General features: G+C 49.5%; 4 protein-coding genes across 4 annotated transcripts; 2 read left to right on the plus strand and 2 right to left on the minus strand.

Annotated features, from left to right (window-relative positions):
- Positions 1-4,946: 4,946 nt before the first annotated feature.
- Positions 4,947-6,631, plus strand: BO86DRAFT_21745 (putative AT DNA binding protein). The gene is made up of 3 exons (XM_025666904.1): positions 4,947-5,315; positions 5,437-5,551; positions 5,669-6,631. The coding sequence occupies exons 1-3, from the start codon at positions 5,274-5,276 to the stop codon at positions 6,538-6,540; spliced, it is 1,029 nt and encodes a 342-aa protein (XP_025529798.1). The 5' UTR covers positions 4,947-5,273; the 3' UTR covers positions 6,541-6,631.
- A 614-nt stretch (positions 6,632-7,245) lies between these two features.
- BO86DRAFT_357646 (putative calcium/calmodulin dependent protein kinase) lies at positions 7,246-10,512 on the minus strand. The gene is made up of 6 exons (XM_025669710.1): positions 10,100-10,512; positions 9,948-10,017; positions 9,704-9,853; positions 8,820-9,611; positions 8,623-8,760; positions 7,246-8,552 (listed from the first exon to the last, which is right to left on the minus strand). Exons 1-6 carry the CDS (start codon positions 10,186-10,188, stop codon positions 7,449-7,451), a joined length of 2,343 nt encoding a protein of 780 aa, XP_025529799.1. The 5' UTR covers positions 10,189-10,512; the 3' UTR covers positions 7,246-7,448.
- Positions 10,513-11,308: 796 nt separating this feature from the next.
- On the plus strand, positions 11,309-12,163 carry BO86DRAFT_446655 (TRAPP subunit BET5; the record flags this gene model as incomplete). The annotated part of the gene is made up of 5 exons (XM_025676540.1): positions 11,309-11,345; positions 11,426-11,642; positions 11,709-11,854; positions 11,927-12,015; positions 12,066-12,163. 5 exons carry the CDS (start codon positions 11,309-11,311, stop codon positions 12,081-12,083), a joined length of 507 nt encoding a protein of 168 aa, XP_025529800.1. The 3' UTR covers positions 12,084-12,163.
- Positions 12,164-12,656: 493 nt separating this feature from the next.
- Positions 12,657-13,076, minus strand: BO86DRAFT_298359 (uncharacterized protein; the record flags this gene model as incomplete). Its single annotated transcript, XM_025667428.1, has 2 exons — positions 12,657-12,814; positions 12,875-13,076. Coding segments are annotated over 2 exons (360 nt in total), but the record flags the coding sequence as incomplete, so codon positions are not given.
- Positions 13,077-15,441: the final 2,365 nt, after the last annotated feature.

Genomic DNA, 15,441 nt, shown 5'->3' on the forward strand with positions numbered 1-15,441 from the left:
GCAATGAAGACTGGCTCACAATGGAAACATGCCAGAGACGAATCACGGAGCAGAAAAGGGATATATGCATTGAATGGAACCCACACACAAATGTGAAGGCAATTGTGCTGTGGTGAAAAGGTGTAAGGCGATATACAAAAGGTCAACTGCATTTTACCCCATCAAGAGTGGCTTGATTTGGTTGGAATGGTGATTTTTGGCGTGAGCTGAAGCCTTCCATCCACATTCCAAGAGGCGGAAACGCTTCAAACTCGTGGTTAGTAGCTTAAGAGAGTAATTAGATGAATAAGTGGAGAGGGATGGTAAAATACCAGTGCACGGAAAATTTGGTACCTCCTGGGCTAGGAGAATATATACGGTACAGGCCCTAGCTGCAGTGGATGAGCACCGATCCCCCAACCAAGTGATGGCTGGCTTTTGCGTGGAATGGAACCATAGGCCACAAGAAGTCCAAACCATCAGTGCTAGAGCTATAGCCGGGTCTTGCTTCTGCAGCTCACTACCTTAGGTTGGCAGGGGAGCAGGGACTTCTCTTACGCACTAGAGAGGACGTGTCAAGTATCAAATACTCCGTCTCAAGCATTCAGTGGAGGCCGTGGGCGACAAGGTGGGTTAAAAGCACCGAGAGGCGTCAATCCCGAGGGACCTATCAAGCTTAAGGCTGTTCTCCCGTCCTTCCAGAGACGTTTGATGTTCTCATTCTCCCGGTGCCTTGAATGGGCGGTTAGCGATTGGAGGTAATCGGAGTTTAACCTGGCGCATCGTGCACCGTTGCTCGATCTGTAGATATGCTAGCCACGAGTAAAAACAGGTGGCAGATGTCAACAAGAATTGGTGACTGAGTCACTTGTTAGATTTTAGTGCGTTGATTAGTGGTTAATGTTAGTCAGTCAGCAGCCGAGTGTCAGTGAGAAATGATGTTACCATGATTGACCAGAGGAGAAAGAGTGCTTACTACTAATAATGCTCAAATACTGAAACAAGGAAAACAACACCCACGATAGTCAATTGAAATGCAAACATGCATGAACCGATGTTGCTTCGCGAGAGAAGATAAAGTCGTAGTGATAGATAGTTGGATGGATGGAGGGAAGGAGGGAGGGCAGGAGGGGAAAGAGTGGAACGGAACCAAGTTAGACTCTTAGACTCCGCCCTAATAATGCCGGACCACCGAAAATGGAATGACGCCGGTGTCAGGTATTATTAGCATCCGAATCGATCGCGTCCTTGAAATTAACTGTTTCTATATGGGATAAGTATAAACTATGGTTGAATATTCAATATTACTGAATATCGATTGGTCATCCCAGTTGGCTGGTAACTGACCTGGTCGGAAAAATGCCACTACAGAGAAAGTGACAACGTATTGTATGTACATACAGTACGTGTATAGCGTGTATAGCGTATATAGCGTACAAAATTACGGACACTATGACAGATGATGACCCAGCCCTAGGAGATAAAAATCTGGGTTGCTGAGAGAAAGTGCACATGTAATTTGGATAGGAAGATCTACAAAAACTGTATACATTACATTACATACCTGCACTGAGACTACATGGGTACGATGCTCTTCCCATGCGACTAATCTAATAATTCGATCTCCATGTGTTACTTCGCACAAGCCAGCTCATACTCGGACTAAGTCTCTTCAGCAGCATGCGTGTTGAGATCGACTGCAGCTCCTTCCTGTCCGTCTGGAATTTCTCCGGATGGTAACTCTACTTACAGAGTACTGTACTGTACTGTACATCCGAGCATCGATAGTAACTTACCACTATCTAAGTTACTCGAGTACTACGGTACAAGCGCAACGGGTACCTGAGATGTGGGGCTGCCACGGTCTTTTTTCCACCTGCCAACAAAGAGTCAAAGACACCGGTACCTTCACGGCGGGTACCGGATACCGTACTAGACTACTGTTAGTCTGCTCCGTAACTTCAAATGCGCCACAGGTTCCCGTGGCCTCCCCCTCCTCCTCCTCCCTCCTCCCTCCCGGGGCTCTTTGTTCATCCTTTCCCTCTTGGAGTTCTCACTCCTTTCCCTCCACCCTCTGTTCCTCCCCACTCTGCCTCCTCAACCATCTTGCCCCATCTATTTCATGTCTATTTGCAGTTCAAATCTCAATTCATTAGAGGAAGTGGGTGTTTTTGCTCCAAACAACATCTGGCAGGTGGTTGAAAGCTAGGAGGTTGAAGTAGGGGGCCAAACCTCCCCCCTCCCAAGACCCATTTTCAACGCCACGCAGGACTACGGTACTATAAGCAGACTACATTTCAGACGGTTGATTCAAATTGGCGGGGCCTTGCTCCCTCCTGCGTGCATGGTTCTCGTGCATGGACCATTGTCAGTCTCAATTAGACATTACGCTGCAGAGTACAGGCCATCTTCGCTTTCAATTCAGTGGCTCCCCCTCCACAGCGACTAATAAGTCAAGACTTGCTGCTTGTTTGGTTCCTCCGGTCATAATTGACCCGTCGATTAATCCCGTCAGTGACAAGATTGGCTGTTCCATTCGCAAGACGCTCCGTCAATGGGCAAGTAACTAGTAGTAGTAACACGCTACTACTACTTACGAAAGACTTGCAGCTCACAAGCGCAGCGGCATGCGTCGAACCTGCCCCGTGGGCAATTATCATCGCCAGTTCGCTTTACAGTGCATTTTTCTGATGGATTTCGTCCCTGCGCGCCCTGTCTGTTACTTATTGGACGGGATGGTACGTATGAAACCAACAGTGACAGCAGAAGGACCCCAACCACACTTCCACCCCCATCCTCTTCCTTTCCTGCACGATATTATAATATGATATTTACGCCATTTACTCTTAACCTTTGGCTATTCCCGACGGAGGGCCAGTACAGCTCATTTACAATGAGTGTTGCCTACCTTTACTCGCTTCCCTTCACATGCCTTCCACCTTCACCGTGCCTTTTCTAATTATCTTCGATTGGGGCAGCCTTGTTCCACCCAAAGTTATCATGCATGACATATACTGCTTGCTTCCACTAAGCTTGACAGACTGTCCGGATCAAAATCACTACTATGCTTGGTGAATAGGAGAGAGAAAGAACGAGGGAGAGAGCCAAGTAGCAACTTATCCCGGTCTGGCCGTTTCGGAACATCCTAGCAGTCTTCGTTCCATTGCTTTTTGCACTGACGGGACCCATTTATTCACCCAGCCTCCAGGATTTTGCTCCTCGTCTGCGCCTATTGCGGAGCCTTTGACCCCACCTTGCGGTTATCAAGCACCTCCGCCGCTATCCAATTTCTGCCAGTCATTGCGGTGTGCATTCCCGCTATCGTGAATAAGGCCAATGCACATTTTTACATGCGCCGTAACTGTACGCCAGAAGTCCAGGTTCATAGTACGCAGGTCTCCAGAAATGGCTAACGACCATGGAAGCTCGCCCTAGCCAATCTTCTACAAGATTTTGACTTGGATATCATCTTCCTGGGAACTGTTGCTTCCTACCCGGCCCACACTCTCTCGACCGACCCAGCCCATCGGTGCGTCTGGATGCGTCCACGGTAATTCGCTTATCATGCACGTTATGGAGACCGTACTCCATCCTATGAGAGGGGTCTTTCCGCCCCAGAGGTTGACTGAACCTTTGGTCTAGAAATGGCAAGCTTCTTCGCAGTCCACAGCCGTGGCTTGACGTCTCTTCGCGCCTATTAACCATCATCTATTTCCCACGGTATTTCTCCAATCCACAAACAAGGCTTTAAACTTTGGTTCCATCCCGTAGTCAGGGCGTACAGCAGTAGTCGCAGGCTGTTGTCGCATTACTTCTTCACGCCGAGCCCGGCTAGGTCCTGTGCCCCCTACACGCTCACCCGGCCAGGTTCCCATGGTGTCCCAGCAACATGCATCTTTAGCTCTTTCTTTATGCTCTGTCGTGCCCCTCCTGGTCTTTTTCGTCCTTTCGCGGGCCGGCCAGGGTTACTGCAACCCCTCCTTGGTGAGGCATTGTTTGATTCCTTTGATTCCTGTTTCGTCATCGGAGGATGGATACTTGAGGTCACTTGAAACCATCGTGTTTTCGAAACACTATACTGTTCTCGGTAGGGCCCCGGTCTAATCCCACTTGAGACTGGTTGGATCCGCTGCATTTCATTATTCGGTCTGATCTGAGTCCTGACCCATCGTGGTTCCTCTGTATTGTTCGCGAAAGATCGTCTTCGGTTGACGGACAGTGAGCATCCCGGAAAGGAGTCCCTGCAGCTTCCCTTTTTCCCTCCGTCCACACATTTGTGGCAGCTACAATACTGTCCTGCGCGGTTCCGAGGGTAAAAAAGTCCGTTTGGCTAGAAAAAGTCCCTGGGATGATTCAGTGCAACTCAACGACTGGTCCAGCTTCTCCAGTTTCTTCCTTTCCCTTTCCTGCATTCTCTTTTGCCCTTTCATCTGTGGTGTGCCAATATGCACCGTTGAAACTGCTCGTTCCAGATAATCTTGTTCGATCTCTAACGTCGACATCTGATATCTTTCCTGTGGGGAGGGACCCGATCCGCTTCTGTTCAATTGTTTGACTGATTCCATCTCCGGCTTCTTTAGCCCTGTGAAAGGTCTCTTTTTTTCAGTGCCTTCTCCAGTGTGGTGGTTATTTGCCAACATCAAGGCCGCCTTTTTTCATTTTCATTCTGGTGCTTCATCTCCCACCTCGCCTGGATTTGCCTTGCTACGGCATCCTTTGCCCTTGCCTCATATGACCTTCGTTATTCCAGCTTCCCGTCTCTTATGCGTTCGTTTCCTGGAATAATCGTTCTTTTGAACTTCAATGTCTATTATCAAGTCTCTGCGCGTCGGTTCTTTACCCTCTCCTTCGTTTGCTGACAGTTGTTAGTTGGAGCGTCGTCCTTTCCTTTGTCTTCGACTGCGGCTTCGTTAATCCACATTACGCGCTTCTTCCCGAGCACCCACGTGGTGCTCCTTTGCTGTAGACGCATCATTCTTTTCGGGAGGCTCTTTTTGATTTTACTACGAGTATATCGTATTTCTATTGTCCCTATTTTTGTCTCCCTGGCTGGCATTTGTTTTTGGTGGCGCTCCCACGCTGTCGCTCGGTTTCGCCGCAACCCGCACCTTTATCCTGGTAGGCTTTGGCACTGCTTGTGTACTTTTGGATTCGCAAAGTCGCGTGACGCGTCACTCTTTACATCTTGTTATCATTTGTTCAGAATCCCAATCCCTTCTATTGACTCACTGTCGCCGGTTGGGCAGACTCTGGAAGAAACGTCGCTTCTACCCAGCTTCCATGGTCAACTGGATATGTCGAATCTAGCGGAGAGGCCATGGAACGAGGAGGAGAAGGTACGAAGTTTACCCTTTCCTTCATTTGTTGTTCTTTCTCCTTGGAACTTTCGATCAAAGGGATCGCAGGTGTCAGATGACCCTGTGACTTGTTTTACAAACGACTAACGATGGACTCAAGTATACGCTACTTACCGAGATCTTAAAGAAGGCCAGAGTTCCCTCGAGCCACTTAGTAAAAATAATCCGGGATTTTGGTATCACGCCAAGCTGGACGGACATCCCCTTGCCTCAAGGTACAAAACTGTCATTTGATGTCCTGGGGTTTCAATTCGACTGAGCACATGTGCTAGCCACACTGGGCCAAGGAACCTCTCCTGATTATGTCTGCTAGCTAACACCGATCAACTTAGGTCGCTCACTCAACTCTTGTCAAATGGCGTTCTACAACATGTGTCAGCACGTGCCATTATCTGTCAATCCCGGCCGTGGGCCGGTTCCTCATCATACCCACGAATCTGCAGCGCCAGCAACTACACCCCTGGACCCCAGTGCTTTGCGTAAACGACCTCTATTTCCTCTAGATAAAGGGATTCGCCCCCCTCGGGCAATTCAGCCACGCCCTGCGACCAGTACTGCTTCTTATAGCAGCGAAAGTGGTGCCTCGGCCCTTTTGTCTCCCAGCTCGGAGAGCATCACTATCAGAGGCGAACCTCCGCGGAAAAGAGGTCGCCCAAGCAAGGCTGAATCGGAACGACGTAAGGCGGCTGCTGAGGCTCGCGGGGAAACCTATCCTCCTCCGCGACGATCCGGCTCAACCAAGGTGAAGTTGCCTTCTGCGCCAACTAGTCCTGCTGGCTTAGGACCTGGAGCACCCCTATTCGGTCCCCAGGTTGTTGGCCGGCCGCCGAATCCGTCTCAAACCGACTTACACTACCCTGCACCACCCAGGCGGCCATTAGCAATGGGAGGAACAATTGGTGAAGCGCGATTGCAAGAAATGTCCAGTCAGGAATTGGTACCTTCAATGAGGGAATTGCCGCGCCCACCAGAAATGAGACAAACTCTGCCTTCGCCACAAGCGCTACAATTAGGACATAGGGAATCGATTCCCAGAAGCGAAACAGGTGATCGGCCATTCGAACCCCTTCTGCCCGATAGGACTTCATTCGTGGCGAGCAATCGGAGAAATCTCATTCATCCTCTCGCCAGGCGCCCAGAAGAGGCGCATGGGACGGCTCCAGAATTATTGATAGACAGACCAGCAGAAACTCGATCTGAATAACGTGCAATTCCGGAGAAGATGGAAATCCGTTCGTTTTTTCTTTCAAGAGTATCGACTCACGATTAATGATTCCATGTCAATCACAAAAAGACAATTTTCCTCTCTTTCCGAATTGTTGGCGCGAATGAGATCGATCAAGTAACGATGAAAGCCCGGCTATACCAGGGAACGTGTCCGACGCATGACTCGTTCCACTCACGTGCAACTTTTATTATCTGCTTCTTTTCTATATGATCTACGATACATATTTTTACTTACAGCGCGCAAGCATATTATCTATGTTCGGGCTGAAGCATCTCAGAAGGGTCCAGGCGTGTCAAACATGTCGAATTGGAGAAAAGAATCCAAGCAAGAACGCCCTCTAGGGACATGTTTCCAAGTTTGGGAATATCACATTCTGCCAGCATTTACGTGTGCGCATATGGATCGATGGCAGATTATGAATTCGTTTGAATGAAAAATTAAAGAAGTATCGTTTCATGCCCTGTACAATTGCTTGGTCAGCAACCTTATGAACAATGAGACACGATATCACAAGTCCTTGTGTCGCTGACTCGCAAGTCATGCTTTTTTTTTTGGCCTACCTCCCTCTCAACAATCTTCTTATGCCTTTTACTGATGTCTTTTCAAATGCGCTAATCTGCCGCGCACTTCTCTATGTCAGATACTTGATTACTTGTATAATACTAATTCTCGCACGGTGTTATATATGAGCGCAGCATTCAGCCCAGTCCTTGATGCTAGACAGCTGGTGTGCAAGGGGGAGAAAAAGCACCTACCAATGCGACAAGGTCAGAATATTCGAGACAATGCACACACAATACGGATCCACGTATAGACCATTCCACTAGTCAACTATTGTTGTCGAAGCCACAGCTAATGCTAGTGAAATGCTATTCGCCATTCTTTCATGGATCTGCACATTTTCTGACTCGGTCGACCATGTCTCGTAAATGAGATGCAGAGCTCTCGGGGTTCGGTGCATCCGTCGAAGTGACTGCGGCTGCAGCCAACGATAGTACGCCCGAGAATTTGACTCTCTCCTGTTGTTCCAGTTGAAGCCTGATTGCACTCACAGCAGAAGCCAATCCAGAGCTAGATGTCTTCTTCACACCAAACATTGGCCCCAACTTTGTGGCGTTCTCACCCACCAGCTTCATCACGTCGTCTTTACCTTCTACGCGACGAGTCAAGTACAACTTGGGCTCTCCGCCCTTGCGGGGAAGGCTGGGTGCTCGAATCCGCTCGATTTCCTGTCGGTAGGCAGTCTCGTAGATGTCGAATTCCGCAGCGCCAGGGGACTCGCTCACAATCGGATAGGCCATATCAGCGTTTAGGTCAAGGTCCATGTCGATATCCACATCGGCCGGATCCTCAGCCATGTTTTCTGGTTCCTCGGAAACGAGACGATTCGCTGCATAGTCACGCTCTTCGCTCGAAGGGGAGCCCGTATACGTTGACGGTCCAATGAAGAGGAAGGGGAATTCCTCTTCGAGAGGGTCGCGTGCATGTCCGCGCGTCCCCTCAACGCTGCGCTTGGTTGTTGCTGAGCTTTCTCGGGAAAATGGTATCAGAGGAGACGGAGACTGTGGCGTAGAGGTGGGTTGCGGGCCTTCAATGAATCCTCCTTGAACATTGATACTCCGTACGGAGCTTGAGTCCTTGCTCTCTGGCGCGTATCCCGTATCAATCCTGCAACTGCTGGAAGTGGTGGGCTCCTCAGTAGGCGGTTGTTGGCCGGCACCTGACGGTTGGCTATGAGTTAATTCTTCGGTCTGACCGTGAGGCTCTCTCAAGGCGTAATGCTGCTCCCAAGCTGTCCTGTTGTATGTGTTCAAACTTTGAGCCTTGCTCTTCGCACCCAAGTGGCCAGCTGCAAAGCTCTCTCCTGGCTCCATTTCCAGTGGGGGCTCTACAAAATGCGTCTCGTACTCCTGACCGAGAATACTCTGCATTGGAGGATCGCTCTTTGCTGGATCGAGTAGCCTTTTAAAGTGCTTCACTGCTTTGATCTATGTTTCGTTAGAAGTTCTTGATGCGCCGATGAAAGCCGTAGGAACGAAGGGGTTTAAAAATACTTACTACAGCCATGACATGCCCGATAGTCCTAGTGATAGCTGAATTCATCTCCTCCTCGGTCGGAAAGTCGACTATCTCCGCTGTGTTCTCACTTTCTGGCAGAAGAGGGTCCAAGCCGTCTTTTGTTACCCATGGATGCTCCTACAGTTCACTACATGAGCAAAATACGTTCCAGGGGGTCTATACTCGCCGAAACTTACTCGCAACTCATGCATCTGGATCCGTTTCGTCGGATCTTTTTCCAAGATCCGAGAGATCAGATCTCGAAAGTTGTCATCAGTCTCCTCCTCACACACAACTGCATCGTTCTTGATGGCCTCATAAAGTTCGAAGATACTTTGCTTCTCGAACGGAAGCTTTCCATAGCGCAGACAATACAGCGTGACGCCCATCGACCATATATCTGCCGCTTTCCCCGAAACGTCGCCGTGCTTCACGACACACAATTCCGGGGGAAGGAAGGCAGGAGAGCCTGCAGATTTTGCCGTGTACATGTTGGAATCCTTTTCGAACATCTCAGAAACGCCGAAGTCGACAACTTTCAGGACGTCGTCATTCGTCACCAGGCAGTTGTCCGGTTTGATATCTCGGTGTACGATGCCCTGAGCATGGAGGTATTCAATCCCCAGAATCAAGTCACGGAACCAGCAGCGACACAGAGCATCCTCGTACGGATCGGCCCTTTCTTCGAGGCTAACTTTCATAACCACGCCCTTCTTGCACATCTCCATAACCATGTAGAGAGAGTCCTCTGTGGGATCGTCTAGAACCTCTATCAGGGAGACAAGATTATTATGATTTAGTTTCTTCATGATTGCGATTTCCTCCTTGATCAGGTAGAGGGCATCTTGCTTGTGGTCCTCGACGCCTGGCGAGTGGCGATGCAGCGGGGAATCGTAGCCATCAAGAGGGCGCTTTGGGCCGCGTGGCCTCCGCAACAGATGGGACTGGGCCCGTCTCCTGAGACGAGCCTTTGAGAATTCTTTGACGGCCTATTGATCGGCTGAGTCAGTCACGCGAGCACTTGCCTAATATTGCACGTAAAATGCCGTTGGGTCATGGCGAGGATGAGGATCGATCCTACATATTCGTTTCCAAATTGGTCGACCGCGAGGTGCACCGCTCCAAAGGAGCCCCTGCCGATTTCCTGCTTAATCACATACTGGTTGATTCTGTGTTCAGCAGTTCCGTCATCCTGGCTCGTAGTGTACTCAGAGCGTGCGTCGAGCGTCTCCTGTCCAGGATAGTCAGATAAATTGCACAATAGGACACTGAGAGCCACAGGAAGACGGCAGATGTGACAGAAGAGAATCTCGGATGGGCGCTACCTTTACCGGCCGCCTGACTATTGGGTTACGGCGATGATGCCTTTGCGGGCTGCCATATGATGGCGTTGACCTGAGCGTTGTGAGCACGGTCAGATCTCAACCCGTCCAGTACCTTTTCATAAGAAGAATGAATAGCAAGTAAATGCACCTACGCAGAACGGAAGGGCCAGGGTTGTGGCAGCGGAGGTTGATCGCTTGGCGCACCATTCTGTTGGGCCAGCTCGGGGTTTTCGCGAGCCATGGGAAGCAGAAGGTGAAGGAACGCCAGCACAAAGGCTGTTCAGTTTTGAAACTATGCTGGGTTGCCGTGATGGGGAGGGAATCAAAAATTGACGGCTGCCTTGAGAAAGTTGAGAGTGAATGTGTGTGGGGTAAGAAAGGACCGGAGATGAATGGCGGGTTAGAGAGAGATAAGCAGCACAGGTCAGTACAAGTGCCTGGTTAGGGAGAGAAAGAAAGCAGCTTCTCCGAAGAAAGATGAAAAGAAGACGGTCCAGTCCAGCAAGACAGTTAGCTTGGTCGATAAGTCTCTAGGTTCTAGGTATAGAGACGGGGTGAAATATACACGAAGTTATTGGGTGGAGGAAAGAGAGAAGGGAAATAAATGATCGACGGGAGAGAGGGGGATTACTGTCCAGTTGGTACAGTTTCCTGTATACTGTATACTACACTCACTCAACCTCCCCCTCCACCCTACAGTATTTACTGTATGTACATACTGAGTAGTATGTACAGTACTCATGCATTGTAACCTCCCTAGACTACACTCGGTAGTTAATTTACAGTGGAGATTGTCAGCTGTAGGCAGTATGCTGTAGGCTGTATAGGTAGGCTGTAGGGCTGATGGCCAGTGTGTACTGTAGTATGTACTGTACTTCATGAATTGGTTCTTCCTAGCTGGGCTATTTGACTTAATTTATTTATTTGAATCTTCCAGAAATCGATCCGAGTATACAGTGTAAAGTACAGACGAATTACCTATTTACATCTTTGAATAGGGCAGTAGATCAATGATAAAAATCGTACTGTACTCAGTGTTTGATCTTCTTTTTAGTTTATTTTATTTTGATTTTATTTTATTTTTCGGCTTACCAGTACTCCGTACTCTCCTATGTATGTACAGTACTGTACAGGCTTATCGATAAACACACCACGGCGGCTCACCGCCCACAAGCTTCCCCTTGTCCACTTGTCCGCTAGTTATCCAACCCTCCTTCCAACCTCCGCATTTCATCACGACTCACGACAAACAATCTTCCTCTTACGTTTGGCTCACATTCTCTGCACACAACAAATACTCTCTCCAGCTTCCCCCCCCTGTTTTCTGGTCAAAATATTATCGAGTTGCCAGTTCTCTCGCAATGGTGGTTTATTCTTTCTATATTTTTGACCGGCACGGTACAGTACCATTTCTCCGCTTCCCTTGAATTGACGCCCCCGGATTTCCACATGCTAACCCCATCCTGCCCTGCTTTTAGCGGAATGCATATACAAACGACGCTGGCTTCCTCGCCCAGTCTCTACTTCCGGCAGCAAATCTTCTCGACCTACCTCGGAAGCTTCTGCGCCAGCTACCAGCGCTTCTGTGCTTCTCGGCCAATCCGCGCGGACAACCGATGACGATGCGAAGTTGATCTTCGGTACTGTGTTTTCGCTACGCAATATGGTGCGCAAACTGGGAGGAGAGGACGACAAGTAAGGCTGCGGCTGGCTCATGCATCAGGGGTTCGATCTCCACTGACCCGGGTCTTTCACCTCTAGCTTCGTCACGTATAAGACGAGCCAATATAAGCTGCACTACTACGAGACGCCAACCAACATCAAATTCGTCATGCTCACGGATATCAAGAGCCCAAGTATGCGCGTTGCACTGCAGCAGATCTACATCAATCTCTACGTCGAATATGGTACATCGAGACACAACCCTTTCATGATTTTGTCCGAATGCGCCAAGCTAATTTCTAATCCTGGTTCGACAGTGGTCAAGAATCCGTTGTCTCCTGTCGAGCATCCGGGGGGCGTGGGCGTCAACAATGAGCTATTCGAAGAGTCTCTAGAACAATTTGTGGTACGTGTGAGGTCATGCCATTACCAAGGTATCTTCTAATCAATGTGTAGACACGAGTCTTGTCGTGAATCGGTCATCCATGCCCTTCACGTTCGGAACCATACGTCATTCAGAATTGAAACTCAGACTGGCTTCGCACAATCGGTCTGCCAACAGCTGCATCGGCAGGTCAATACTACGCGGCAGGAGATTCCCACCATTCCAAACGACCACCCTCCACCATGGCTCGATAGCCGCAACACACGCTGCGCGGAGTGTCGAAAACAGAGGCCAGAATTTGGTGCTTATCCACGTGGAACACGGCACCAATCATGCATACATCGTCCGCGATACGTCAAGCCTCGTTTTGAGATCCTAGACGGACTCAGGGCACTTTCACTTTTCGTGGCTACGGCTGGAATTGATCTAATCAATATCAAGTGGCCCGGTAGGCTACCAGTATTCGGGCCCTTCATGGAAACAATATCGTGCCGCAGAACTAGCTAGGTAGGTCGTCCACATTCAATTCGTGTACAATACATAATTACATATCAACATCATAAGAGCAATCCATCACTAAACAATAATACTACTCATATACGAGTCATTCCACGTTGCGCATCAATCCACCATCGTGATGGATGTTTTCAAAGCACGCCACCAGTGCTGGATACACCAGAGTTGCCGTAGAGCACTTCTTCAGGCAAGTCGTCCTCATCGGGACCTTCGTTGTAGGCGTTCTTTGTCGACGGCTTCGCATGACGCAGGCGGCTTCCCTGCAGGACGTTGGACTGATCGATAGCCTCGTCCTCATCTTGGGCTGCAAAACAGATGTTAGCCATCCGCTCATCATTCGACTCCAAGGTGGTGCAGGACCTACCAAGCTGTTGGTCCGAGTTGGAATAGGGGGGCTGCATTGGGTCGTCATAGCGATCCTCGTCTTTCTGAACGGGAATCTGATTCCTCAGACCCGACTGGGTCTCATGGGCATAGGAGTTGTCGTAGACAGTTCCCGAAACCGGAGAGGTGTCATTGTCAGCCTCGTAGCGGTCTTCGGCTTCTCTCTCGTAGCGGTTCGACATGTTGATGGACGAGTTGAGATGAATTATGTGTAAGATCTTTGTGGTAGAAAAGTTCGGGGAGCTTGTATTTGTACAGGCGCAGAATGGTTTGGAAGCAGAGTTCGGCAACCCTGGGCGGCCTTATAAGTTCGTCCATGGACCTCTATCTATTGGCCCTGATGCAATGTTGATGTCAAGCTATGTCTGATGAAATCGATCATTTCGATCAAAGAGATTCACATTGAGATAAAGTTCAGATTAGGTTTTGACGATGTCATCGGGGGATGGGGACTGGTGCCCATTAATCGAATCGTCTGTGGCATTGATACCTTCTAGAATGCTTTGTTTTCTACATCAGGGATATCGAATGGTTAGGAGAGCATCGAGCCGAAAAGAGAGTCCGCCTTGGTTCGTTGTTTCGAGACGAAATCCTCGTCTGAGGTCATGTCTGCTGCTGCTGATGTTGCAGCTGTTTTTTCGACACGACGAATGTCCTTTCCTACCAGTTCTTAGTAAAGTCATTGATGTAGCAAGGGATTAGGGCCATGGAACAAGCTAACGATCATTTCCCGAAAGAACATGCAAGGTAGAGAGAGACGGATCTCTGAACCAAAGTTAAGAGTAATTGAATCGTGGTTCAGGTTGATAGCGATGTAGGAAAATGACATCGGATTGACTCAAGCTGAGGTAATTCGCCACGGCCTGGGCTGGTCGGCATACTACAGAAGACCCTAGCGATCATCACGGCCCTCGGCGTCACCATTATTCTCAAAGATGTGGCAAGAAACGAGTCAGTGAAATGTGTATGATAGAGAGTAAGGTAGACAGTAGCTGGTGGACTTGTATACTCGTAGCTGGTTGTTCCATTGAAGGCTTTAATTGGCGGTTGATCATTCTTGCAAATCCCAGCAGGCGTCATGCTTGGGAATCTTACCTAAGCTGCTGCTGCTGCTGCTGTTATTCTCGAGCACGATGTCTGGTTCAGCAGAGAATCCTTTATTCTTTCTCACGCGACGAAAATTGTCCGAGGAAGAGCTCGTCAAAGTACGATCGATACTGCGCAGCACATAATTATCGCCAAGGGGTTGGGTGTCGGTTGCAACAGACGACCGATCGAACAGTGCAGGGCCATTGCGGTCATGAGCGCGAAGCTTTCAAAGTATCCAGACCAGTCAACTAGCTAGGGAACAGCATGGTCATTGAATTGATTGACAATCTGGCGGTCAAACAAACCTTTTCGACATCTGGCTTGGGTTCAATAGCCGTACGGAGACAACACAGGAAGAAGAACAGAGGGAGGAAGCGCAATGGGCTGAAGTGCTCCGAGCGCTTTCCCTCCCGCTCCGGCATCGATTTGTTGTCGTCCGCACCATTTCCCAAAGGCAAACTTCGCGCATAGAATCGCCTGTTTGCGGAACGAAAGACTGATTTGTACTCTTTGGCCTGGCAAAACCGCAGTGGTGGATCATCCGCCTGATCAAACCAGATCCGACCAGGTCAGACCGAGTTTCCTTCGTTCGACAATCATCTGATCTGATATCGGCCCGCCTATGCCATCACCACCATCACCACCATCACCACCACCACCACCACCACCCGCTCATGCCACTTACTCATAACACTACGGAGTGATTAATCGCTTTCAACGATATGATCATCGTTGGCTGCGTCAATCCTATTCAGTCCGGGCTGCCGCAGCCCTTGGTGCCGTCGCCCTTGAAGCAGCTTGAAAAGCAGCCTAATCTCTATCGGGAAAGCCAAAATGGATGCGCAAGTGCGAGGAAGCTTGAGCCCGGCATTAATCCGTCCTGTTATTTGTCCTGGGCCCCGACGGCTCGGCTACGTGGAGTCGATATCCTCTGTCCCCACTGGCCAGGACGGCCTTGACCCGGAGATGCTTGCTTTAACGATTTCGTCAGAATTTGTGCCACCGTGGTCAAAATTCTGGGGTCGGAGAGGGGGGGGGGGGGGGGGGTTGCTTAGTTTCGATCCGCGCGAAGTGCACTTACACAGCTGTACCAGCGCAATGTCATACCACATGGTTTGATGACGACGGACCAACCAGCTGCGACGCTCCTCGTATCGTAGTCTCCATGCTGGCTGCTGTCCCAGGTCCCCAAATGGAAGAGGGACCGACTGGTTGAAATAAAAGACGCACCCATTGACCCTTCCGACCCCTATGCACCCAGCCCATACTGTACTGTACCTGTCGGAATCTCCTAGTTCATAGGCAGCTCGTCAGCTTTTCTCGGTTCACTGAGGCCCGATTCGATCATTCCACCGCTATCAACATCCTGGTGGATGGGTGTTGGACTGTCTGGCTGACTGGCTGACTGACTAGCGGTCAAGAAGCTATAACTACTCATAGTATTACGTACGCAGTAGG

This window comes from Aspergillus japonicus (genome assembly GCF_003184785.1).
Source record: "Aspergillus japonicus CBS 114.51 unplaced genomic scaffold BO86scaffold_11, whole genome shotgun sequence".
NCBI lineage: Eukaryota > Fungi > Ascomycota > Eurotiomycetes > Eurotiales > Aspergillaceae > Aspergillus > Aspergillus japonicus.

Excerpts from the sequence above, each read along its gene's own strand:
- BO86DRAFT_21745 (XM_025666904.1), top strand. The coding sequence starts at position 5,274 with ATGTCGAATCTAGCGGAGAGGCCATGGAACGAGGAGGAGAAG. Across the intron at positions 5,316-5,436 it reads CATGGAACGAGGAGGAGAAG|TATACGCTACTTACCGAGAT; the intron begins GTACGAAGTTTA and ends GATGGACTCAAG. Across the intron at positions 5,552-5,668 it reads GGACATCCCCTTGCCTCAAG|GTCGCTCACTCAACTCTTGT; the intron begins GTACAAAACTGT and ends CGATCAACTTAG.
- BO86DRAFT_357646 (XM_025669710.1), bottom strand. The coding sequence starts at position 10,188 with ATGGCTCGCGAAAACCCCGAGCTGGCCCAACAGAATGGTGCGCCAAGC. Across the intron at positions 9,854-9,947 it reads TAGTCAGGCGGCCGGTAAAG|GAGACGCTCGACGCACGCTC; the intron begins GTAGCGCCCATC and ends TATCCTGGACAG. Across the intron at positions 9,612-9,703 it reads ACCAATTTGGAAACGAATAT|GCCGTCAAAGAATTCTCAAA; the intron begins GTAGGATCGATC and ends GCCGATCAATAG.